The sequence below is a fragment of the Adiantum capillus-veneris genome, chromosome 11 (genome assembly GCF_014529385.1).
Source record: "Adiantum capillus-veneris isolate H3 chromosome 11, ASM1452938v2, whole genome shotgun sequence".
Taxonomy (NCBI): domain Eukaryota; kingdom Viridiplantae; phylum Streptophyta; class Polypodiopsida; order Polypodiales; family Pteridaceae; genus Adiantum; species Adiantum capillus-veneris.
In genome coordinates, this window is record NC_140941.1 from 43,410,171 (window position 1) to 43,437,598 (window position 27,428).

Below are 27,428 nucleotides of genomic sequence, written 5' to 3' on the forward strand. Positions count from 1 at the left end.
GAGCGTCATTATCACGAAACTATTTAATGCCTAAAATCATATCACATCCTGAGACAAGAGAAACAACAAATCTTCTAGTGAAGGCAGCTTGTTGAATTGCAAACAACACATCAAGGCACTCCTTCATGATGAGAGCGTCCATACCAGGACGAAAGCCAGAGACCTCGATAGGAGATCTCAGACTAACTTCGAGGCAATCTCTCTCAACAAGAGAGGGGTTGATCACATCATGCATACTACCTGGGTCAAACAATATGACAAAATGGTGCCCCGACGTACGACCATAACATTTAATGAGAGAATCATCAATGGGAGGGTCCGGAGAAACTTTGGGCACACCCGTGTTATCATTCATTGCATTGACAGATGTAGTGGGTGCTGTGGGTTCTTTAGATTCATTCGATTCAAGCTTAGGACATGTTCGTTTTATGTGACCCTTAATGTGACAACGAAAACAACGACCTTCTTTAGAATAAGTGCTTTGTTCTTCCGAAGTGATGTATCCTCCTACAATTCCTTGTGCTACCTTTTCATCGGGAGTAAGCTTAGGTTTAGCAGTTGTGTTAGCCTTACCCTTAGATTCATTGGAAGAATTCTTTGATGAGATACTGTTGGTAGATTGATTAGAAGAGTTATCATTCTTACCATTCTTACCGTTCTTACCGTTCTAAGGAGTCTGCGAGGTACTTGTGGAAGTCTTATTCTCCTTAGGCTTTCCCTTGTTGTGCTTCATCTCCTGTGCGAGAGCAATCGCTACCGTCTTGTTGAGATCGATTGGATCGAATACCTCGACATCATACTTGATATACTCGTCCAATCCAAAGAGAAAAGCCTCTTTGCACTCATTATCCGACATACGTAATTGGGTACCTAGCTGCAAAACACGATTAGAAAAAGACATAACCGGCATACCATTTTGCTTGAGAGCGCGCCAATCGTCCTTCAATCGTGCGAGGTACTAAGGTGGCATAAACCGCGCCTTGAGCTTGTCTTGGAAATCAGCCCAACTAAAAGAGAGGGGCGTGAAATCGTCGGCTGCCTCTAGGTGCGCGGCTAGCTGTGCCTCTTGCCATGCGTGGTACCAATTGATGGCATCACCGGCAAGGTACATAGCTGCCGTCAAAACTTTGCTATTTCCTGTCTTCTTAGTTGTCGCAAAATAAGCATTAAATTGATGCAACCAAGAATGAATAACTATAGCATCCATCTTACCGTCATACTTACTTTAAGGAAACTTTTCTGTGACTGGATGGTTGGAATCCGCTTCGTGGCTTGCGCCACTTGACGAACTTCCACGATCTTTGGGTGGTTCGGTCTTCGAGGCTAGGATGTGGAAAATAAATTCTTGATGACGAATCTCCCTTTGAGCCTCTCGTTCATCGCGCTCGTGTTCGAAAGCAAGTCAATGTTCTTCTTGTTTTGCGGCAAGAGCAATGCGCTCACGTTCCTGAGCAAGGCGCTCACGGTCCTAAGCAAGGCGCTCACGGTCCTGAGCAAGGCGATTTTCTTCTTGTTTTGCGGCAAGTGTGGCGTTTCTTTCATTGCGCTCGCGGTCCTTGGCTTCTTGTGCATGACAGAGTTACCGGGGAACGCCCCCTAGCCCCCGTTCCGGCGTTCCGGGGGGCAGTTCCCCTCCCGAACGTTCCGAAACGTCCCGGAACGTCTGACGTTCCAGGTGGCCAGTGCAAACCGTTCCGGAACGTTCCGGAACGTCCCCGGAATGTTCCGGAATGCCCCTTGAACGGCCAACGGATACAAACAAATTTGGCAAAAATTGGAAAAATTGAAGTAAATGTTTGGGCTTCTTTTTGAAGTGTGCAAGGCCTCAAGGACTCATAAAATGCACCCCCCTCCCCCTTTCTCTCCACAAGCTAATCCTCAAGGGTCAAGCTCTCTCCCTCTCACACTCTCAAGATCTCTCCCTCTCAAGATTCACTCTCTCAAGGCTCAAGGCTTCAAGCCTTCAAGCTCTCTTCCTCTCCCTCCCACTCTCTCAAATCTCTCCCTCTCCCTCTCACTCTCTCGAGTCTCTCCCTCTCACTCTCTCAAGCTCTCTCTCTCTCTCATCTTCATCTAGTCATAGCAAGGTTGAATTTTCTTCAAAACGAGTTTTTTGTGAGTATTAGAGTCAAAGCACTCTAATACTCCTTGTTTTTAAACACAAGGAGCTAAAAAATGCACTATTTGGGTGTTTTTTAACCTCCCGTTCCGCGCCGTTCCCGTTCCGGACCCCTAGCCGTTCCCCCGTTCTGCGGGGATCCCGTCGCTGTTCCCGTTCCGCGTTCCGGGTAACTATGGTGCATGGTCCTTTGCTGCTTGTTCTTCTGCTTTGCTTGCGAGTTGTGCCAATGCAACTCAATTCATTTCTTGTTGTTGTGCCATCATGTCCAACATTGACTTGACCATCATCTCCATAGGAGTGAGGACAACTCGTGGCGTAGATGGCGAAGGGGGAGGGTTGGAAAAATCTTCTGGTGGGGAGAATCCTTGGTCGCCTCTCTCATGCTCATCACCTGAATGCGAAGTATCCATGCCGCTTCGGGTGACGACCATGCACTAGGATCTTTGGTTCTTAAGTTTACGAGAAATTTGGTTCTTGAGGGTCTTGGTTCTTGGGTTCTTGGGTTCTTGAGTTCTTGGGTTCTTGAGGATCTTGAGGTTCTTGAGGGTTTCTTTCGCTTGCAAATCGCGTTGGAGAAGGATCTTCTCTTCACCCGAGTTCTATCCTTTTCTGCGGGCGTACCCCTTGGCGGCCTTGCGCTCACACCAAGGTTGCTTTTTTCCACCTCACTTCGATTGGCCGGCCGCTAAGTGCACGGTCCGCTCTCAATGAGTGAAAAGAGACACAAGGGGAGGCTGGACAAGCCCTTCTTTCTTGGGATTCCTGTCACTCTTCAACAAAACACGATTAGGAATCGCCACGCCCAAAGTAAACTTGGGTTCGTGCGATTGCAACAAGCAAAAAAAATTCTTGTGGTTCTTTCCTTGAGTACTGCAGAACACTTCCAAAGCTCTGATACCAATGTAAGGTGCAGCGGAATGAATGTTGTATTTTCTCAAGATTAGTGATCTTTATTGCTCAAGGTTCCTTTTAGTTCTTAGGGAAAGAGAGCTTTCCGTCTTGTAGAGTGCTGTGGTTACGAACAAAGTGAGTGGATATTGTGCGTGCAAGTGAATGAGACTGAGAGAAGGAGAGAGAAGAGATACGACACCCGAGAGGTTGTAAAACCCTCCTCCGAAGGCCCCACTCTCGTCGGCGAGAGTGGTCTACTTTGATTGCACAAAGGTGTACAATGCGAATGCAATGGATTGATGCAATGGGACTGTGCTGATGACGACGATGGTGAAGACGACGACTTAGGCTGAAATCTGTGATCTTCTATGGTTGAATTCGGGGTTGTCTTGGTGGCTGAAAATGACTGTTTTCTTGTTGTCTTAAGGGCTGAGATTCTCTGTTTTTGTTGAGGGAATTTAGGGCTGAATAAAAACGCTGATCAAGCCAAGCTTGGGCTGCGTTTTTGTAGCTATGATCGTATGCTGAAAATGCTGCTTATCTGCGATGCCAAGGCTGAAGTTAGGGCTGATTACCTGCTAGAAAATGCTAGTTAAAGCTGTGTTTTTCCCTTGCTGAAAATCTGTGGTAAAAACGCGGGGTCTACTGCTATCAAAGCTGCGTTTTAAATGGCTGGAAATCTACTGCCAAAAACGCTGGTTCTTGTGAGCCAAAAACGCTGGCCTTGGCTGATTTGCTAGCGACCAAAAACAGCCAGAAGTAGGGCTGCTTGTAGGGGGAAACAAAACGCCAAAAGGGGATGGCAAGGCTCCACTGGGGAAGGAAAACGCCAAGAGTGTGATGAGGGTGGCGATGGGATCTCCTGTGGGTGCTGAGGGGGGGTATTGTTGAGAAGTTGCGTGTTGAGTGGGAAGCTCCTGCTGCCTCTTCTGCCGGAAAGTGCTAACTTGGGTTTGCTTATATATTAACTTAGCAAAATTGCCCTACCTACTTTTGTTGGAAAGTCACTTAAAAATAATAAGTGAAAATAACCAATAAATAGGAAAATAGGCTAAATGCACTAGAAAATTCCCCTAACTGATGCTAATGGATTCTGATGGGAATTCCGATGATCATGCTGTGTGCCACCGGAGGATATGCATCTATGCTAAGTGACTGGGCATGCACGGTCTATGAATAGACTCACAAAAGTGCTAGATCGTTGCTAATCTAGACTTGACTGGACGGAGTGAACCCTGCTGTGGTGTACCTTGTCCACGGACACATAGGGTTGGGATGTGTCACGTGACAAGGGCTCTCTCAGTTTTACCTTGATGTCTACTAAATTAATTCTATGATTAACTTTTTTAAAAAAGTGAGATGAAACAAGTGCCAAATTTTTTAGCAGTTTGTATGTATGTGTCTGCATGCTTAAGGGCCACTCCAGCTTATCTGTGCTTGTCGGACATGTTCAGATTTTTCACTTTTCTCTTGGCTTGCTTTTCAGTTGAAACAACTTTTTATGAAATTATCAAAAGCCAATCAGAGCTTGCAAGAGACATGTAGGAGGCTCCAGTCTGAAAAAGTAAATTTTAATATGCTTTTGAAAAGCTTCAAAATTAAATGAAGCTGAAGAAGCTTGCACATTGCAGTATGTGGAACATTGATTGAGGGATGTTTTCTTTGTAAAGTTACAGGATCAAGGTCATGGAGGAGACATGATTCTTGAAAGTAAGCATAATAAATCTGCGCGGTCAGCTTTTGAACCACAAAATTTTCAATTAGAGAATCATTTTTCTCAGTTATAATTAACACTATACATGCAACATGTTTGCAAACTTCTGGTTTCACTTTGCCTCTTATATAAACTCTTCCTAGTAATAACCATTGTCAGTAAATTCATTAGCAAAGAAGGTTTTGCTTTCAAGGTAACAGCGTCATGGGTAGTGCATCAGATAAATGGGTGACGGTTGTGGAAAACTACAATCAATAATTATAACAGGCAAACTCAGTCGTAAGTGAGAGATAATGTTCTGCTCTTTAACACAAAGGAATGAAGATCTTTCTATCAGTTTTAAAAGCATGCTTTGAAGGTCTACATAGTACAAACATCCCATGCACAGAGGATAGGATATACATGTGCAAACTCTCTTGAGAAATGGCAAAAATGTCAAAATGGCTTTATCACATAGGCTGGGTTCAGACGACTGGTGGCACAGAGGGCTCTTTGACGATGGCGCACGGTAAATATGCATAGCAGAAAACTTTGCTTCCGGACCTACCACTGATTGGGAAACCATCCCCCCTCTGGAAATGGGCTTCTGCCACTCCTTTTGCAGTGCAAAAATGCGGTATGCGTAGCTGAACTCCCTGATGCAGCGAATGAGCTTTCCCGTTACAATACATCTTATTGGCTGCATTTGGAAAGGTTTTCGCCTCCATCCTTTGTGAACAAGGGCAGTGGAGGCAAAACAAAAGTGTTGTATTGTTAGAGTATGGCATCTCTCTGGACTCGTCTAGTGGGTCCCAATATCTCCCAGGGACAGGTGACACGGAGTAAGGGCTGTTTTGTGGCTGTGCGAGACCGGAGCAGGTGGTTTTCTCATGTCGGGGTTTCTTTAGGCATGGTTCACTCGGGCTTCTTTGGTTCTGTCCATGGCCATGTAGGCTCCTGTAGGCCTGGGATATTTTATCCTGTCCTCGCCTAGTTCTTCCCCGGGCCCTGGTTGCCTATGCTACCTTGCTTTCCACATTTGCTCTCTTTTCCCCTCTATTTACCTAGTTGTGAGGGCTGGATTCGGGTCAGGCAGATTTGTAGAGGACCTATCTATATATGAGAGGGCAGGGGGAGGCCTCAGGGTGTGTTGTGCTCAACTAGGGCGCCGCTAGCACCTTGGCGACATCATCTCCCCAGGGCAGCCTATAGATGGGCGATCACATGTAGAGGCAGGCCATCTTTAATGCAAGCCTAGGAGAGCAAAGTGTTCCCTTTCCTCTAGAGGGCACCCATACGAAGACAGCCTTAACCTCTCTCTCTAGATCCATCTTATTGCCGGGGGAGATGCACTTTGGTGTGATTCTAGTTCACTGTGTGGATGTTGCCTATGTTGAGGCCGAGGCAGTGGTCTCGTGTGCAGGAGCAGATGGCAGTACCAATAGCAGTTGTGTGTACCTTGGGTCTGTTGCCAAATTGGCTTTATCTGACAGAAAAATAATTCTAAATGAATTATTGGATTTATAAGTGAGAGGGTTTTCTCGCTTGGAACACCAAGGAAAAATAATTCTAAATGAATTATTGGAATTTTAAGTGAGAGGGTTTTTCTCACTGGAGACATCCGAGTACAGAATATTCCTAGTGCGTCATTCAGAGTAATGACGGGAGCACTGTGAAAGGGAATATCTGTAAGGCCACCAGGAACGGGTACTTTTGATGCGTCACATCGGATGGGTGACAGGGAGCATCGGAAAGAAGTATCCGACCATCCGGGAACGGACATCTCTGATGCGTCATAGGATGGGTGACATAGAGCATCGTGAAGGAGATTGTACCGTAAGTTCGGTAGGAAAGGACTAGGTGATGGGTATTCCTGATGCGTCACAAGGTGGGTGACGGGTGCATCGGAAAGGGAATATCCATAGTCGGAAGGAAATTCCGAACTGTGTTAGAATTGTGCACAAGGAAAAAGCAAGCACTTGAATGAAGATGGGTTCAGAGGAAACTTTGAGGAAAAACAGATGCTTTTTGAGAAAGCGGGATTGCTTTTCGGGAAAGCAGATGCTTTCCCTCGAGGAAGTCTATGTCTGCATTGCAACTGTGCATGTGATTGCATCCAGGGACGCCTAGGAAGTGCTGTGAAAGCATTGTTTTTAACTTATAAGGTTTTATTGAGTTTTTGGGCAGGTTCAGACTATTTTTAAAATACGCTGGCCGCCCACTTAATAAGTGGGCAGCCATCTGATAAATAAGGCAACAGATCAGCTAGCGTTTTCTCTCTCTCTTTTTCTGGCAGAATAGAAAAAAAGAAAAAAAAAAAAAGAAAAACGGCCGCGATCTCTACGCGAGCAACTATTCGTGCCCGTGGCTAGGAGCTATAAAAGCATCACATGCCCTCACTCAGAGAGGAGGACCAATCTTTGCAAGGAGGAGATGCTACTGCAGATTTCAGCCGTAAAGAAGACGTTGCCGGTGATGCCCATGGCTGCCCCAAGTGTACCAGATGTCGCCAAGACCCAGTGCGCGAGTTCCCTCACGAAGAAGTGCCTACGAAGCGTGTTTCCATCGCGACAAGTTGCTGTTTTTCTCTGTTTTCAGCCCATAAACGTCGTAGACGGGGCTGATTTACGAGAAGGAACCCGAGAACACACCTCTTTTGTGTGTAGGATTGGAAGAGAGGATTTTCTATGGAGAGATCTCTTCCGGGGAATTGCTTTTTCGAGAACCGAGTTGCGTTTCGAGCGTCGAGACTTTGAAGGTAACGATTTTCATGTTCTGATCTTTGAGTATTTGATTGCAGGTGTACTTCCTCTTAGTGAGGGAGTAGGAGCAGAGGAAGGTATGAGCCTTTGCATGAGAAAAGCGCTCTGAGGAACTAGAGCTAGATCAGCCCAAGGGTTTCGTACCCGAGTTTGGGAAGTAGATCCACAGATCGGAGAGAGGTAGTCTCTCAAGTTGTGATCCGGAAGTTGGGATTCCCAAGTAAGGACTTCGTGTCCGGGAAAGCAGAGTTGTTCTGCGGGAAGAGGACTCTAGAAAGAGAGTTGGAAAAGAGTTGCAGGGATGCCATGCCCTGAGTCTGGAAGGTGAGATCCAGAGGCGAGAACCTTGATTCTCAAGGAATTGGAATAAGGAACGGAAGTTCCTTGGAATAGGGTTTTGCCCTAGGAATTGGAAGCTGAGGCTTCCGGGAACCATCAAGTCTTATTCTAGAACGAACGTGGTAATACGTTCGGTTCAAGTGCTTGTATAGACTTCTCCTCAGTAATAAAGATACTAATATGGGGGGGGACCAGCCCATCTTCTGGTCCCCAGTACTGTGTCGATCTTCTCACTCTCTATCTCTCTCTCGATTTCTCTCTCTCTATATCCTCTGGCTTCAGTAATAAGTGATAAATCCTATTTATCCGAATGTATTTTATATTGTTATGCGCTCCCGTTTGTGATAGGTCTATTCCAGGTGGCCTCTCCAGTCTTGACATTAGCAGATGACGGGACCTCTTCAGCTACGCCTTCACTCGGTTCCTTGGCGGCTACAAGAGCATCACTTGTGTGAGAGCTGCATTTGGTGTTGTGGACAATTCTGCAAGGCCGACATGAGATATTTTGGTTAGCTGCTTTTGCCTTTTGGGCCTGATGGCATTCAGGGAGATGTATGTATGACTATTGCGGAACTTATGGCAGCGGACCATTGTGGGCAGAGGTATTATTGTGCCAGGTAGGCCCTAGTGGGTCACCATGAAGGTTCAAGGTATACTTGTGGGCTTCTTGAACATTTATGTGCCCGATCATGCTAGTGTATGGGCTGAGTTTTGCCTCACGTAGAGCAGTGGTGCATTTGGGGGGACTTCAACATGCTGGAGGATCCCTCAGATAGAATTGGGGCAGCCATGCTACTGTTCATGGAGCTGAGTTGGAGCGTCTATGTATGAATTTGAGGATTTCGGATGTATGCAGGCTTTGTATGGCCCTCAAATAGCCTCTCTTTGTCTCGGTCTGATTGCAGAGTAGGGGTGGTGAATCTATCTAGGATAGATCGTTTTTACGCTAGTGACCACATCTGTGACATGGATCAATTTGCATTTTGGGAGGGACTACTTTTTCTGATCAATCGCCAGTGACTCTTACAGAGGGGCAGTGTCATGCTACACATACCAAAGAGGATTTTGCTGGATACAAAGCTCAAAGAGCAAGTTCTGGCGCTTTGGACACGCACGGGGACCTTGCTGCTAGAGCAGCCACTTGCCTTGTGGAGCTTAGTGGTGTCTTCCCCCAAGAGTCTGCAACTCGCTTGGCTGGGACCAAGGAGGAGGAGAAGCAACTCTCATGGGGTATAGTTCATCACCCAGGGACCCCTTTCTTCTAGTACACAGCTCGGCTAGGTCGTCACATGCTGACAGCACGAAGAGAGGCTCGTCCTGCTGCAGCGATTCGCTAGCTGGAAGAGGGTCTCACGTCCGGGTTCTTGGCAGGACTTTGGGAGCGCTTTTGGGACAGCAGACAGCCGAGGCGACTTACCTTGTTCCAATGGCTAGTTGTACATCGAGCTACTGCAGTCGGGAGTTGGTTGGTGCACAGCGGTCTCTCGGCAGTATGTGCCACCTACGACCACCCACTTGAGACTTAGCGTCACTGTCTATGGGACTCTCCCATGGTAGAGCAGGTTTGGCTTCGGATTCTTCAGCTAATGCCTGCACTCTCTACAGGCAGCCAATACACTTGGGGTGTTGCAGCTTGGTCCTCACTCACGGGCCCCGCACTTCGTTTTGAGATGTCTTGAGTCAACAAGATGATTGTGATATAGGATGGCCGGCCTACACAGCGAGCTATAGAGTTAGTCCCTCAGGAGTGGAGCAGAGATAGAGAGTGGTGTTGGGAGCTCATCTGTAGCTTGACACTGTGCTTCCGCATCTTCGAGGCTCGCCCCGTCCCACCGACGGAGACTGTCCGTGACATTTGGCTGGAGCTGATCCACACACTTAGGGGCAAGTTTGAGAGACTGCAAGGTAGCTCTGACTGCATACGGGAGCGCCGCGAGGCTTTCTTGCGACTTCGACACTGAGGGCCCTTCACCATGGTTCATGGCGTCCCTAGGTGGTAGTATCATCCACCAGTGTGGTGGTTTCCCCCTCCCATGTTCTGAGTTAGCCATCATTGTACATATCTTGTCTTTTCTTGGGGAGAGTCCCTCCACATGTTGATGTAACCCTCTCTAGTAGGGGCAGCTTGTAGACCATTGGGCAGTTTTCTTAACTAATAGAAGGATCTTGGTCTTGCAAAAAAATTAAAAAAATCACCACAAGCACTCGCCCCCACACACCGGAGCACACAATCACACACAAAGGCACAATTTATTGGCTCAATTGCTTCTCGATTCTCAACTGCACACATAACCTACCTCTCTCTCTCTCTCTCTCTCTCTCTCTCCTCTCGGGCACAGACGACCATCTGGGACTATGCGCCAGAATAGTTGGTATGATGAGGAGTGTAGAGAGACGAGAGCCACAATTCAGAGATAGATAGTTCTATTATCGTCCTGGGAGGTCAAATATGACCTATGGGACCAAATGAACATGTCACGTGGTGTGAGTGGAGTTCATAAGTGACTCTCGATGCTCAAAAATGGCTGAAATGAGCGTCGCAATAGAGAGTCCACATCGTGGTTGGGAGAGGAAGGTATGTATGGAGAGCTCATGGCTGAATATATGGGGAAAAGAGGACCTAATGTGGTCAAAAGCTGAGCACTCAAGTAATGGGGAAAAGAGAGAGGTGCTCCTGGGAGCCATTATGCATAGACATCACAAATAGCCTTCCGGCACCTTTGACTCCTGGCTCATAAATAGCTAGTGCGACGGATTTTCAGCATCAAAGACCCATCGAAAGCAGCCCCCAAATCAGCGTTTTTGGCTCAGTCGCAGATTTCAGCCCATAGCGTTTTTGGACAGCAGTAGAAAGATTGCAGATGTCAGCCCTTAGGTCGACTTCTTCATCACCGTCGTCATCGTCGACATAGCCTAGACTTGCATCAGTCTCATGCATATAGTTTGTACCAGTTTGTGCAATCATAAGTAGACCACTCTCGCTGACGAGAGTGGGGCATTCGGAGGAGGGTTTTACAACGTTTCTGGTGTCGTATCTCTCTTCTCTCTCTCTCTATCTCTCAATCTCATACACTTGCACGCACAGTGTCCATTCACTTTGTTTGTGATCATAGCATTCTCTCATTAAGAACGGAAGGCTCTCCCTTCTATAAGAACAAAAGGAACCTTGAGCACAGTTCGGAGCACTCATCTTGAGCAAAGCACAAACAATCATTCCGCTGCACCTAACAATATGATCATGATGGATTGATGGCGGAGCACTTGATACATGCTAGAGATATGCTTGCAGAGCTTCTCCAGTAATGTTCAACCGAGCCATGTGAGGGTTTTCCGGATACTTATAGCATGTCTACTATTGTGCCTATCTTCAAGGGAGGAGACCCCATGATATCGGGGAATTACCATACTATCATGATCGGGCACACACTAGCTAGGTTTTTTGCATTGATTCTTGAGCAACGGCTGAGTAGATGGGCAAGAGCTAACATTTAGGCATCAAGCTAGGCAGGTTTCAGGAGGGGCTTTTCTACTCCTGATCATATATTGAAACTTGAAGCTGTTATTGAGGGAACCAAATTACATGATAGGAGGATTTATTGTACCTATGTGGATTTTCGCAAAGCATTTGATACGGTTCCCACAGCTCGATTGATGCAAAGACTACAGGAGATGGAAGTACCTAGAGAGCTGATTTGGGGAGTCATGGCTTTATACAAGACAGTTGTGGGGCAGGTTCGTACTCCCAAGGGGTTATCTAAGCATATTCACTCCAATGTTGGAGTTGCTACATGGATGCCCACTCTCCTCTACATTCTTTGGTTTGTATGTAGATGAGGTTTCAAATTACATTGAGAAGGGGAGGTGATAGAGGAGCCCAGATAGCAGGGACCTCGATCTCATTACTATTGTATGCAAATGATATTATGTTGATCTTAGATTCACAAGAGGGGATGCAACGACACTTGGGTGCGCTCCACACTTTTGCTAGTGATAGCGGCTTGGTGGTGAACCTTGGCAAGACCAAACTTATGGTGTTCAACACCACAGCATAGCGGGTTAGACGATCTGCATCGACCTTCACATATGATCAGCAAACGGTTGAGTATACAAACGCATACACTTACTTGGGAATGGTCCCAGTGGTCCAAAGTTCTCTTTGAGGAGAGCAGCAGAGACCAGACCGACAAAAGCATATGCAGCTTTGGGGAGCATGGAGAGGATGTGTTTGCAGATTCAGTTCGAGTAACCTCGAACAAAGCTAGCTATTTGACACATTGGTTACTTTAGCTATGCTTTATGGGGTGCAGATATGGGGACCATCCGTAGACCATCATAGCGGAGCTGACAGTACTAATGGATGGAGATGTATGGAGAGGCCTTTGGTCTCTATGATTTCCCGGATGATTAGGGCAAAGGCCTCTGAACCGCACGAGATTATTCGTGCACAACTTGCTGCCTCCCTACTGGTCATAGAGGCACTTACCAGATCTGTCTCTTCTATATACAATATTTGGGATCTCCCCAGGGCCCAAAGATATATATGATTGCCTAGCTTTGGAATCTTCTCGACAACTGGCCTCACAGGGAGACACATCTTGCTGGTATGCACATATGACAATATGGTTTCAGCTACATGGTTTTAGTACGGAAAGACTACCCTTTTTCCATGGATGCACCCTCCTTGTCCCTCACACGGACCGAGATTACCCACCTCATCAGACAGGATTTGATTCAGCTAGACACCGGGAGGACATGGACAGAGCCGACACGAGAGCTTGGCATGAAGATGACTTTCTACAGAGAACATCTTCTCCAACTCATAGAGGATGGATATGTGATTAGACTTGCCTATATGGACACTCATTTATCCCTTGGGATACGACGTGCTATTGGTCAGAAGCGCACATCATCTCATCAACTAGAGATTGAGACGAGCAAATTTAGGAGACTGCCAACGGATCTTCCAATTGTGTCATAAAGAGCCAGAGACAGAGTTACATCACGTATGTCATTGTCCGGTATACTATGAGATACGAGGTTGCTTTCACTGTCTATTCAGAGAGGGCTTTGGACCACTAGCAAGAGCCATGAGATATCAGGATCAAAGATGCCTTGGGTTGTTTTTACTAGAGCTGCGCAGCCACAGGGCGAGTCTCCTGAGGAGATTAGACAGTGGGAGACATTCACAGAGGGGGATCATTGACTTCTCTAAAGCAGAGACTCGGTAGTCAGATGAGCAAGCTTCATAACAGACTTCAGAGTCCACCTATACCAGAGGAATATTGATTGACAGAACCATTGAGCTTAGGAGAGCTAGATGTTGCGTCTACAAGGGTCACCACGACATCGACGGAGGCTCAATCAGAGGATCAAGACTATTCTAGCATGACATGGGAGACGTCCAGTACCACTATTTACAAAGGCGTGCATTGACGATGCTGTTCAGCGACTGATGCAGTACATCCTCGGACAATGCCTGATGCCGGGCATCCTCGGACACTTATGTTTATTTTAGCTTTTATTTTACTTTATTTTATTTTGTACCCAGACATGCTATTAGATCCATCAGGATTGTATCAGTTGGGTCTCATAGCTCATTTTGGCCTTTTGAAGACGTTTACTATAACATTTAATTTAATTTCATTTCTCTTTACACACACATGGTACACCAATTGGCTCGGGGGACTCACACGCACACATGCGCCGATGCCGTTGCACAGAAAAGAACCGGGGATGGGGAGAAACGACACCAGAGAAGATGCAATCAAAGCTTGATTCTTTCCCAGAGTGATGGGTTGTGGTGGATCATACAAAAACAAAGGCTCTCTCAATGTAATGTGCAACGGAAGTGAATGATGGTGTATGGCTTAGGATGAGTGAATAGTGAGTGCTCAAGGCTCCTTTTACTTAGAGAAAGGGAGAGCATTCCTCGACTGAATGAGAGAACGTGCAATGACCAAAACAAAAGGGAGTGCAAACTGTGAGTGAGAGTGCATATGAGAGAGAGAGAGAGAGAGAGAGAGAGAGAGAGAGAGAGAGAGAGAGAGAGAGAGAGAGAGAGAGAGAGAGAGAGACGACACCAGATGGGGTCCCAAACCCCCCTCCAAGGGCCCCCCTCTCTTTTGCTAGAGAGCTATATGCTTTAGATTGCACAAAGGTCTGGTACAATGCTTCTAGATGTTGTGGTACTTGACGACGCCGATGTCGACGACGACTATGATGTCGATGACGACGATGCTAAAGGGATGAAATCTGAAAACGCTAGGTGAACTGCTGTGGATCTGATGTGATTGTGACGCTACGGACCGGAATTGCTGTGGCGGATGACGTCAATGGCTGAAAATGGAAACCGCTGGCTGAAATGAGGGCTGAAAACAGATCGCTGACTGATTTTTTGTGGTAGGGAGACTACGGCGAGGATTTGCTACCGGAACGGTGTGGTACGGCGAGGCTAAGGCTGATCTGAAAACTCTTGTCTTATGGGCTGAAAATGCAGGTCTTCTTGTCTGCAAAACGCTCGTCCTTGCTGGAGCAAAAACGCTGGCCTCGCTGGTCTTGCTGGTCTTGCTGAGGGGAGACTGGTCTTTTGCCTCTTCTGCGCCCCTCCCTTACTTATATAGATGCCAGATGCTGGGTCGAGCAAGCTCCCCTATAGCCCCACGACTTGGAAAATAATAAGTCATTGAATAATAAAAAATGACCTATAAGAGGTGTTTCACATGCAGTTGCAAAATTGGGTTCATGCGGTGGAAAATACTCATGCTGGGTATTGGATACTGATGCTAATGATCATGGGTTGTGCAATTGGAGGGTATGCAACTACTCTGAGTGCCTCGACATGCATATCCTGCGTACAGGAGCACAAAGGTACTAGAACACTTCGTAGGCTACCTAAACCCTAGAAGTGGTACAACTTGTCCACATGCACATAGGGTTAGATGTGCACGTGACATCCCGCCCTTTTCAAGGTGAGGTACTGGTGCTGAGCTGTATGACTTCTGTAGAGTCCGCCAACAATTCCTCGGATCTTGCAAAGTACTCTTCACTGGCCCCCTCTGCTACGTGGGTGGTGCGATACTTGAACTTCATGACAAAATGCCTGCTTCTTTGGGCTGCGCTGAAAGCGACAGAGAATAATCTGCTGCGGCTCCAATGCTCTAGCGTTCATTAATGATCTCGGGTCCACCTTCTTCAAGAATCTACGCTGAGTAATATCCTTGAAACCACTTCCAATACAAAACCATAAACATATCTGTCCTTGTCGAATGACTGAAAAAGGACTATTCTTCCTAAATGGCTGTGCATGAAATGCAGATGAACAATGTGACGGAGTGCCCAACCGTCCACCAAACGCATGCCAAAAGTGTGATCGCGAAACTTGACCTTTCGACCTAAAGCTATCAACTGTGGCAAACCACAACGGAAATGCCAATGCTTGATGGACAATCGTGTTGTGCTTTTGCTGTGATTGTGTCATGCCAAGGAATGAACATGCAAAACCGACTGACAAAACGGGCAATCGTGAAACATTGTGAACTCTTTATCTTTCCTAGAATGGTCTGCATACATCCGTAAACATGTCCGTTGCACTTGACATTGGACGGCAATCTGCAAAATACGGTGCCATTTTACTTAAGACCACGCCAATCTTCTTTTAATTGATCTAGGTACTGCGGTGGCATGAAGTGAGCCTTGCGCTTGTTTTGGAAGTCGCCCCAACTAAAAGAGAGAGGTAAGCCTTCCTCAGCATGCTCAAGATGCTCAGCCAATTGTGACTCCTGCCAAGCTTGATACCAATTAATGGCATCGCCTGCTAGATACATGGCAGTTGTCAAAACAAAACTTTACTGTTAGTCGCAAAGTAAGCATTAAATTGATGCAACCAAGAATGACTCAGAGACGCATCAATCTTACCATCATATTTACTGAACGTCAACTTCTCAGTGACTTGATTGTTGGAATCTTCTTCTTTACCTGTGCTACGAGATGACTCGCCGACCTCCTTGATTGGTTCGGTCTTCGAGGTACCTGTAGGACCAACTCTTGCATGCGTTGGTCTCTCTACGCCTCTCGCTCTAACTCCATAGCCGCTCGCTTCTCTTCGGCCGCTATGCGTTTAGCCTTGCGTGCTTGATCACGCTCAAGCTTCATAGTTGCCCTTCGTTCTTCACAATCTCGATCCATGGCAACAGGTTTAGCCTCTTGTTGTAGCATCATCTCCATCATCGTCTTGACCAAAGCCTCCATAGGGCTTGGTGCAATCCGTGGCATAGATGGGGATGGGGGAGGATCGAGGACCAATCCTTTTGGTGTAGAAACTTCGTTTTCTCCAACTCCACTCTCATCACCTTCACGCAAAGTATCCATTCTGCTTCATGGACTGAGTTCCTGGGGTTCTTGGATTCTTGAGGGTCTTGAATTCTTGAGTAGTGGATACTCCAGGTTCTTGGGGTTCTTGAGTACTCGGGGTGCTTGGGGTTCTTGAGTACTCGGGGTTCTTGGGTTGCAACTTGTGTTTAAGAAGGCTTTTCTCTTACCCAAGCTCAATTCCTTCCTACAGGTGCACTTCTTGGCGGCCTTGCGCTCACACCAAGGTTGCTTTTTCCCACCTCACGTCGATTGGCCTGCCGCTAAGTGCAAGGTCCGCTCTCAATGAGTGGAAAAGAGGAACGATGGGAGGCTGGACAAGCCCTTCTTTCTTGGGTTACCTGCCACTCTTCAAAAACACAGATTATGGATTGACATGCCCAAGTGGTCTTGGGTTACGTGCAATCTCGACAAGCTAAAAAAATTCTTGTGGTTCTTTTCTTAAGTGATGATACTGAACAAAGCCAAAGAGCTCTCATACCAATGTAATGTGCAGCGGAAGTGAATGATAGTGTACGGCTGAGGATGAGTGAACAGTGAGTGCTCAAGGTTCCTTTTACTTAGAGAAAGGGAGAGCCTTCCACGACTTAATGTGTGAACGTGCAATGACCAAAACAAAAGGGAATGCAAATTGTGAGTGAGAGTGCATGAGAGTGCTAGAGAGAGAGAGAGAGAGAGAGAGAGAGAGAGAGAGAGAGAGAGAGAGAGAGAGAGAGAGAAGAGACGACACCAGATGGGGTCCCAAACCCCCCTCCAAGGGCCCCGCTCTCTATTGCTAGAGAGGTATTTGCTTTAGATTGCACAGAGTTCTAGTACAATGCTTCTAGATGCTGTGGTACTTGACGACGATGATGCTAAAGGGCTGAAATCTGAAAACGCTAGGTAAACTTATGTGAATTTGATGCGACTACGACGCTAGGGACCGGAATGGCTGTGGTCGATGACGTCAATGGCTGAAAACTGAAAAAGCTGGCTGCAATGAGGGCTGAAAACAGATTGCTGGCTGATTTGCTGTGGTAGGGAGACTGCGGCGATTATCTGCTACTGGAACGGTGCGGTACGGCGAGGCTAAGGCTTATCTGAAAACGCTGGTCCTATGGGCTGAAGATGCAAGTCTTCTTTTCTGCAAAATGCTCGTCCTTGCTGGAGCAAAAACGCTGGCCTTGCTGGTCTTGCTGAGGAGAGACTGGTCTTCTGCCTCTTGTGCTCTCTACTGGCGCCTCTCCTTGTTTATATAGATTCCAGATGCTGGGTCAAGCAAGCTCCCCTACAGCCCCACGACTTGGAAAATAATAAGTCACTTAATAATAAAATGACCTATAGGAGGTGTTTCACATGCAATTGCAAAGTTGGGTTCATGCGGTGGATACTGATGCTAATGATCATGGGTTGTGCAATTAGAGGATATGAAGCTACTCTAAGTGCTTGGACATGCAAGTCTTGCGTACAAGCTCACAAAGGTGCCAAAACACTTCGTAGGCTACCTAAACCCTACAAGTAGGTACAGCTTGTCCACATGCACACATGGTTAGATGTGCACGCGACATCCCCCCCTTTTCAAGGTGAGGTACTGGTGCCGAGCTATATGGCTTTCGTAGAGTCCGCCAACAACTCTTGGGATCTTGCGAAGTACTCTTCATCGGCCCACTCTGCTGTGTGGGTCGTGCGATACTTGAATTTCTGAAGGTGTGCAATGCCGGCTTCTCTGGGCCGTGCGGAAAGCGACAGAACAATTTGTTGCGGCTCCAATGCTTTAATTTCGTTAATGATCTCGGGTCCACCTTCAAGAATCTACGCCGAGGAATATCCGTGAAACCACTTGAAACACAAAACCATAAACATATCTGTTTCTTGTCAAATGATTGGAAAAGGACTATTCTTCCTAAATGATAGAAATGCAGATGAACAATGTGACGGAGTACCCAACCGTTCACCAAACGCATGCCAAAAGTGTGATCGAAACTTGACCTTCCGACCTGAAGCTATCAACTGTGGCAAACCACAACGGAAATGCCAATGCTTGATAGATAATCGTGCTCGTGCTTTTGCTGTGACTGTGTCATGCCAAGGAATGAACATGCAAAACCGACTGACAAAACGGGCAATCGTGAAACATTGTGAACTTTATGAATGCAAACTCTTTATCTTTCCTAGAATGGTCTGCATACATTTGTAAACACTTGCGCTGCACTTGACATTGGACGCCAATTTGCAAAATACGGTTAGAAAAAGACGACAATGATGACGATGCTAAAGGGCTGAAATCTGAAAACGCTAGGTGAACTGCTGTGGATCTGATGCGACTGCGACACTACGGGCCGGAACTACTGTGGCCAATGACGTCAATGGCTGAAAACTGAAAACGCTGGGTGAAATGAGGGCTGAAAACAGATTGCTGGCTGATCTTCTGTGGTAGAGAGATTGCGGAGAGGATCTACTACCGGAACGGTGCAGTACGGTGAGGCTAAGGCTGATCTGAAAACGCTTGTCTTATGGGCCAAAAGCGCAGGTCTTCTTGTCTGCAAAACGCTCGTCCTTGCTGGAGCAAAAACGCTGGCCTTGCTGACCTTGCTGAGGAGAGATGGGTTTGCTGCCTCTTCTGCTGTCTCTGGCGCCCTTTCCTCGCTTATATAGATGCCAGATGCTGGGTCGAGCAAGCTCCCCTACAGCCCCATGACTTGGAAAATAATAAGTCACCTAGTAATAAGATGACCATAGGAGGTGTTTCACATGCAGTTGCAAAATTGGGTTCATGCGGTGGAAAATGCTCATGCTGGGTACTGGATATTGATGCTAACGATCATGGGTTGTGCAATCAGAGGGTATGCAACTACTCTATGTGCCTGGCCATGCACGTCGTGCGTATAGGCTCACTAAGGTACCAAAACACTTCGTAGGCTACCTAAACCCTAGAAGTAGGTACAGCTTGTCCACATGTGTGCATGTGACATCCTCCCCGTTTGCAATGTGAGGTGGTGGTGCCAGGCTGTTTGGCTTCTGTAGAGTCCACCAAGCTTTCAAGCTTGCATGGTGGAGGGCCCACATTGGGGCTGCTTGGGAGTTGTGAAGGAAGAAAAATCACCAGGAAAGGGGCAGCCATGTGTGATTTTTTGTCAGGAGGAGCTCGCTTGATGGGCGGATTGCTTCTGGAGCAGGTGAAATCCAGGGGAGGCTTGTGTGAGGGCGCTCATTGTGTGGGAATGGTAGCACTCCAAGAGATGGACATGGTACAGCTGTGATAGGGCTCAGCTTGAGGGGAAGATGACAACATAGGATGCGTGTTGTGCATGAATGAGGAGAGGATTCTGATGGGGTTGAATAGTATGGACAAGAGCAAGCCACCATGGGCCAATGTGATAAGTCAGCTCTAGGAGATGGTTGTGGGTTGAAGGAATAAAGGAAAAAACTTGCTCAGATGTAAGCCGGCAGAGACCTATGATGACGAGAGGCTGAGTTAGTTTTTTGCTGCTTTGTGAATCCGTAATGGGCAAGATGTTTGGTGCTGATTTGGGAATGCTGTAGAAGCTATGTACGGTGGTGTCGGTGTTGGGCTGATGTAGAGAGGTATGAGGTCCATACATGTGTTTTTGTCTCTGTGTTGGCATGGTTGCCGGGTGCTGTAATCCCATGCCTGAGGTCGATTCACTTTTGTTGAGCTTGGGCGGAAAGACCCCATGGCCGAGAGCTTGAGTTGTACTACTGGTCCGTCAAACTCAATCTGATAGTAACCCTGGCCAAGAATTTGCACGTGGAGGATCTTACCAACCTATGCTAGAAGGCGGATCAGCACCAAATCTCAATCCTGGAAATGCCTTAGGTCACACGGAGACGATCGACCTCCATTGTGTGGCTCACTTTCTTTGGCAATAGAGAAAGCTGAATGGTGGCCAGAGGGTTGTAGGGTCTGTCTGAGATGGAGAGACCGAGTCCTCCATCGGAGTCTGCTACTGTTGCTGCAAGTGTAAGTGTACGGCAGTGATGTGTGGCATGCGTGCGTGAGTATGAGTGTGATAATGCTTGTAAGTGTAGGTGAAAGAGAGTGCTTGGTGCAAGCGTGAGAGAGCGTATTAGTCAAAGGGAGAGAGTGACGAGTGGGGGAATGAGGGATGAGGCGGCGAGAGGCAGGTGGAGGGGGAAGACTGAAGGGAGGAGAGGGGAAGGGATGAGTGCGAAAAGAGGACGCAAGCCTCGAGGAGCGAGGAGAAAGGAGCCGAGTGCATGGTGGAGGAGCGGCCTACTCAAGCATGCAGTCTTTGGGAGATAAATGCTACCAGATGGCTCTTGCTTGTTTACAGTTTTAGTATTTTCTACACTAGTCTTTTGTATTGGACAGTTGGATCATATGACAATAATGTGTGTTTTGGTCCCAGAGATTTTTTAGGTCTTTTGCTGATGTAAATAAACATTTCGTCTCATTTCGTTTCTCTCTTCCCATCGCTTCTATATTGTGCTACTCTCACAGCTATTACTATTGTCAAGCATCAATGATTACAGCTATTCATGGATGGAATACACATGAAAAGCTGATTACCCAAGCACTCTAAGGAACAAGGGGCTATTAAGGCTTGAAAGCAATGTTAGGGGGAGACTGAGGTGACCTGCTTTCAATCCTCCACGAATACGAATAGCCTTGTCTGGGGCGAACACAACTCACAGGCTGATACAAGCAATCCAAGGGGCTGGGACGGCTTGATGACACTGACCAAGGGAGATCGAGGAATTCTGTTAAATATCGTGCTTGAGGGCACCTCTTAGGAGATGGAAATTCAGCTATATGTTGTAATGTTGATGCAAAGACAAGTGATTTTGGAGTTGGTTAGTCACTTTTGAAGCTATGGACTTGTCCGCTACATAGCCCTGAAGCTACCCATCCAGTTTTGGCCCATTTGGAGTCAGTTTGATTTTATATGTCAAATTTGACGCTTTGTAGCCTTTGAGCTGTTTTCTGCTTTTCGAGAGCTTGCCTTGATTGTTTTCATGAAACCATCCATGTACATTGTATATAGACCCAGTCTACAAGTTGTCTGTGGAGTCAGAATCCAATTCTGTTATCTGGCAAAAACCTAGATTTTCTACTTGGGACCCCCCTCGACCCCCTGCCTCATCTGGTGATATAGAAGTGTTCTATTATATAGGGGCATGCTACAGTTCAAATTTCGTCCAATTTGGTTGAGCTGACAGGCCGCTATGGTCAATTTTAGGTCGTACGACTTCGTGCACTGCTAGGTTTCTAGGCTTTTTTCCTTGAGCGTAGACTTGCTATCGGCCATATAGAATTGATCATTGATAAGCTTTGAGCTTATTTCTCATGTCTCGTGTGATACGGCACTGTAAACGGGCGACTGTGGACTCCGGAAATTGCGCGCGAAGAAGGTAGAGAGCTCTTTTCTCCAAAGGTAACTAGTAGAAATGAGGTGATTTTGGACTACCTTGGATATCTATACTCGGACTTCCCAAACTACTTTTCCCCAAATTCCCCTGTTAGTCCTACTAGGCCGTGAAATCTATGTTAGTAGACAAGCCATGATGGCCATCTCGACCATAAGATCCCTCTGCAAGAGCGTCACTCTTCTTTCAATAGAGTACTTAATTCAAGAATTTTTTCGACTCAAAATAAGGCTCTGTTCAATCAAGATTTTTTATGAATAAGCACTAGTGTTTGTTTGACATTATCTTGCTTTCAATAAAGTAACTTGTGATCAGACAATCACAGCTTCTTGATTATGTCTGTTTTGAAAAGCTGATGAGCTGTCAACCATCTTTCCAAACAAAGGAAAGGACGTGTTCATGAAAGAGATCAAAGTTCTACGGTGAATATTGGCTACTGCCCTTTTGGAGTATAATCATACTGCAATCTTAAGTATCTGCATTGTGCTTCTTCTATCATGCGCAATGTGTTGGCGATAAGGAACATTTTTGTTGTGTGAGTGTAGTTTGGAAAGAGATCAAGCTATTGCAGAAAAGGAGGCAATTGAGTTAGAGTATATACAGCTGGTATCAATGAAAGGAGAAGAGAAGGAAAAGTCTGGAGATCTTGCAGATAAGGTTGCAATGTGACATGCGGTTTCTCTTACTTGTGATATTTCCCATGAAAACAGAAGAAGTGTTGATCTGTGACTACATTATCAAACAAATTTCGTGAATTATATTCGTGCAAGCATCGCGTTTAATTATCAAAATTGTATGGCCAACATGGAGAGCATGAGAATCCTTAAGGAAAATAGGTGGATGTTGACTCAGAACAGTAAGGATAGAGCTAAATGAAACTTATGTTTTCTGTAGTGCTTGATTCCTTCCAACTTTCCACAAATACTTATATCATGGCGTAAATTGCCCATGCCTTGATTATTTCGCTGATGTCAATTTAAGAGCAGATAGTATTCTTTCCTCCTGTAGATGATATTCTTTAAGCAAGGCCAGGAAAAACATAGCTCTCGAATGTCCCCTTATTTTATGGCGAGATACTCAGAGTGGAATGGAACCATCAGATGTACTTGATTTTTTTTCTAGGTCGATGTTACTATAGTCTTCTTTCTTTCTTTCTATGATTTTTGAAAAAAGAGGAGGATCAAAAGGCCACAGAGCATGTGTCACTTCTATTGTCCTTCAAAACAAAGATTGATCATGATGATTGTTTAGGACAAGTTTGAACCTGCCCCCGCGGTTGTAAAAATTGAAAGAAGAAGAGCACCCATCTGCTTGCTTCTCTTTCTTTTTGCTCTGCAAAAATGTGAGGACGCATGTGAACCATCTTAATAAGATCTTGGCAATTTTTTTGGTTCACATGCTATCGACAAACTTCATGGTAATCTCAAAGAAATTGTGTGTTGTATGGGCAGTGCAAATATCTGGAAATAGACTTGGAGACTGCTTGTGTTGCTGGGGAAGCAGCCCATGGACAACTGTTAAAAGTGGCATATGAAAAGGACATTATCATCTTAGATCTTGAGAAAGATATGCAAAAACTACAGTAAGTTGTTTCACATATGGGTGCTCAAAAATTTACTGCGCCAACATAAAAGTACTAACATTAGATCAGGTATTTTTAAGAGAGAACATCCATATTCTGGAGGAGGAAAAGGAGAAGGACTATAGAATTTGGAACAAGGAAAGACAAGACTTAACAAAGATGATGGATGAGATTGAAAGGTTTCTGTGAATTGCGAAGTTAAATGTTGCATTGTGTACAGCAAATAATGTCAGGAATGTGTGAGTGTGCCTACGTGAATAATTGGTTTCATATGCCTGAGATCGTTAAGACCCTCTGGCTCTTTGTACTAAAGGGTTCTTTTTCTTTTGTGTCGAAACCAAAGTTCAGTGTTACTTTCTTTAGATCTTGCTTCCCTCTCATTAACAGCTTGCATCCATTGTTGTCCTTTTGTTGGCAGAGAGAAGGCAAATCAAATGGAGACATCTCACATGCTGAAGAGTGAGATTTCTGATTTGCATGAGATTCTCAATGCCATGGAGAGCTCCACTCAAGATGCTGAGATACGGCATGCAAATGCATTGGAATTCATTAAAGAGGTACTTCACAAATAACTAAATGAGAGGTCAAAGCAATGAAATGAAATGTTTGTTTATGTCTGCAAAGCCCTAGAAGACCTATGAAACCACAAAACAACATCTTCATATGATCCAAATTTCTAATACAAAAGACTGAGCTCAACATGCTAAAATGTAAAGAAACAAGTGAATAAGTAGAGCCAATTGGTAGCATATCTCCCAAATCTTGATCCCTTGAGCAGGTTGTCACTGTAATTACCATCACATAAACTCTCTTGAGGGCCATTGCATCATGGCATCAGTCTCATCCTATGTGAAGAACCTCATAGTAGGTGCTCTATGCCTCTCAATGTTTCCTGGACACAATTTCCAAGAGGGATGGGTTTACAAAATCTATATGGTTCTATCAAGGAGAGAGAAGGAAAGAAAGAAAGATTTTTCTACATCTATAGAGGCCGAAGTTGGCCCAGGAGACAAATCAAATATACATGTGTGTCCTCTATCTATCAGGCAAGGACACAAGCACAAAGCAACAAAATATGGTCATGTGGTGGGGGGAAAGGGGGTGATGCATGGGGTATGAGGGAGGCTTGGATATAAGATACATGCTACCCGAGGGAGGAGGAGGGGGTTGCATCAAGCTTACTAGCTCCATCCTATGCCAAACTGGGGGTGTAATAATTGGTACATGGGTGGGTGTAATGTCAGGGCTCCACATTGTCGTGCCATGGCACGTTTACCATGTGAAATTAAATTGTCCACCTCACTTTTTATGCCTTTCGATATGTGGGAGCAAATGCTACAATGTACATAGTGTCATATGTGTGAAAGCGATTGCCACGCTTGCAGTTGTGTACATACTTTATCGGGGAGTTGAGGCTCTTGACATGGCAGTGCTGTGTATCTTCTCACATTAAAACATGCCTAATTTGGTTCAAAAATGTACATATGTCAAGTGCATTGTGGTGGCACACTCGTTTGCCTAGAAAATTCAATGCGGGAGAACACCATCCAAAAATAGCAACTGGCGTGCATAGTCGTCATTGATATGATTAGAGGTCAAGACAAGTGGAAGAGGAGGTTTAACACACAAATTAAGCTTTGTTGGGGTAATTTCAAAAGATCATGGATCATCTCAACAAGAACACTGGTTGGCAGATCTTCGGCCAGTGCTGTGAGACCCATAGTCTGTAGCTGGTCCTTGGAGAGGATTTGGCCATAGTTACCAGGAATGGGAATGGGGAACGGGACGGGAACGGGGAGGAGGAGGGGGGCCCGGAACGGGAACGGGACCGGAACGGTAGACTAAAGTAAGGCTTGAATTAACTCCATTCAGCTTAGTCCCAAATCAACTCCTAAACAACCTCAAAACTGCTCCCAAATCTGCCTAGAAATCTACCCTCAAACTGCCCCAATTATGTCCCCCAAACAGCCCCAAATCTGTCCCCAAATGCCTACTTTTGCGTGTTTTGCCCCGCGTGTTGCCATTCCGCTTCACGTTGGTCATACCCATAGCATGGCCTAACCTTGTAGCAGTGAGTTTATGGCCCCTGACTTTGGGAAAGTTCTTCAGAAGATCATGGATCATCTCAACAGGAACACTGGTTGGCAGATCTTCGGCCAGTGCTGTGAGACCCATAGTTTGTAGCTGGTCCTTGGAGAGGATTTGGGCATAGTTACCCGGAATGGGAACGGGGAATGGGAACAGGAGGGTCCGGAACGGGACGGGAACGGGGAGGAGGAGGGGGGCCCGGAACGATAGACTAAAGTAAGGCTTGAATTACCTCCATTCAGCTTAGTCCCAAATCAACTCCTAAACAACCCCAAAACTGCTTCCAAATCTGCCTAGAAATCTACCCTCAAACTGCCCCAATTATGTCCCCCAAACAGCCCCAAATCTGTCCCCAAATGCCTACTTTTGCGTGTTTTCCCCCGTGTGTTGCCATTCCGCTTCACGTTCCGCCCTGTTCCGGAACACCGTTCCGGTTACACCCTGTTCCGGAACGGTGTTCCGTTCTCGACTCCGTTTCGGGAACGGGACTCGTCCGGAACGCCATTTCGGAACGTTTGGGCTGTGTTCCGCCCGTTCCCTGTTACACTGGATCATTTGGCTGAGAGATGGTCGAGGCAGCTGTAGATAAACCGCCAAGGAGAATGGTGTGCGACTTTTAGATGTAGGCGGCCTACTGATCTCATGATGGATGATTTCCTGATTGCGGTTCTTTTTACTTGCTGTTTTCAAATTTGTTTCTTTTGACGCGTTCGATTCAGAGACAGCTTCTGAATCCGACTCCGAAGTTGGGGATGCTTTGTAGCTTTCATCGTTGGCATCACTCGAAGTGAAGTCATCCAGATCTTGGCCACTAGTTTCTGCGTCATCCACCTCTTCAGCAGAACTGAACGGCTGAGGTGGTGGCTTCTTTATTAAGCCTACTTTTCTGGAGGGTTTGCTGCTACCCGCCATGGAAATTACAAAACTTCTGACACTAAGTGATGTGTATAGCCCACACCCTGCTGACTAACTGAGGTTGTTCCGATGCACAACCAGAAGAACGTCAGACACTCAAAAACTGATCCACAATTGCATACATATCCACCACACACACTGCATACATGTGATAACTTTTCAATTCCTGCGTATTGCTTTCACCCTGTATGTATGTATGTTATTAGGCTTTTGCTTTCACCTTGTATGTATGTATGTTCTCAGGAAGAAGCCGAATTGCTGAAAGAAGCCGAAGAGGCCAAGCCGTCGAATTGGTAGCGCGGCGACAGATGTTCACTATTATGGTTGCTTGGAGGCAAAGCGCACGAATAAAGAAAGCCACTTTAAAAAATTCGAGTTGGTTTTTGACGAACCCGATACGGCCGAGTTTGTTAAGGGAAGAGGGTTAGGGCGAATTGGTGACGAGAGCAGTTGGTAGAGGGCGTTGGGAGAGGGGAAGGGGGGACGAATAGGGAAGGTATGAATTGGGAAGTGGGGAGGGGCGAGTTGGAAGAGGGGGAGGGACGAATTGGGAGAGAGGGGGCGAGTTGGGAGAGTGGGGAGGCGAATTGGGAGAGGGGGGACGAATTGGAGAAGAGGGGCCGAATGGGTTTTTTGGGGAGGGGGATGAGTTTGGAGAGGGGCGAGTTGGGATTGGGAGGGGGGACGAATTTGGGAAAAGTGAGAACAAGGCGAATTGGGATTTGGGAAGGGGGGCGAATCGGTGAGGGGGAGGGGGACGAATTGGGAGGGGGTAGTAGGGCTAGTTGGGATAAGGGTGTGGGGGGGGGGGGGGAGGGGGGAATTGGTGAAGGGGAGGGAGACGAATTGGGAGAGGGGGAGTAGGGCGAGTTGGGATTTTGGGGGGAGGGGGGGGAATTGGGAGAGGGGAAAAAGCCGGATGAATTGGGAGAGAGGGCGAGTTGGGATTCGGAGGGAGGGACAATTTGGGAAAAGTGAGAACATGGCGAATTGGGATTTGGGAGGGGGGCGAATTGGTGAGGGGAGGGGGACGAATTGGGAGAGGGGGAGTAGGGCGGGTTGGGATTTTGGGGGGGGGGGGGGGGGGGGGGGGGGGGGGGGCGAAGTGGTGAGGGGGACGAATTGGGGGAGGGGCGATTTGGGAGAGAGTGGAAAAAGGCGAGTTGGGGATAGAGAGGGCCATGGCGTGAATTCAACGCATGTTATTCAATCAAGGAGACAAACCAGCATTTGGCATCCATATCAATCAAAGCCTCTACTGGCATGGACAACATATGTCCC

The 27,428-nt window shown here is 46.5% G+C and overlaps 1 protein-coding gene across 2 annotated transcripts in view; it reads left to right on the forward strand.

Annotated features, from left to right (window-relative positions):
* LOC147447168 (uncharacterized) overlaps window positions 1-27,428 on the forward strand; it is a 101,306-nt gene that overhangs the window by 40,510 nt on the left and 33,368 nt on the right. For both annotated transcript variants that reach the window (XM_086524265.1, XM_086524264.1), the window contains 2 exons: window positions 23,014-23,144; window positions 23,563-23,701. In XM_086524265.1, the coding sequence (XP_086380391.1) occupies window positions 23,014-23,144; window positions 23,563-23,701 (270 nt within the window). The remainder of the gene's footprint in view (window positions 1-23,013; window positions 23,145-23,562; window positions 23,702-27,428) is intronic.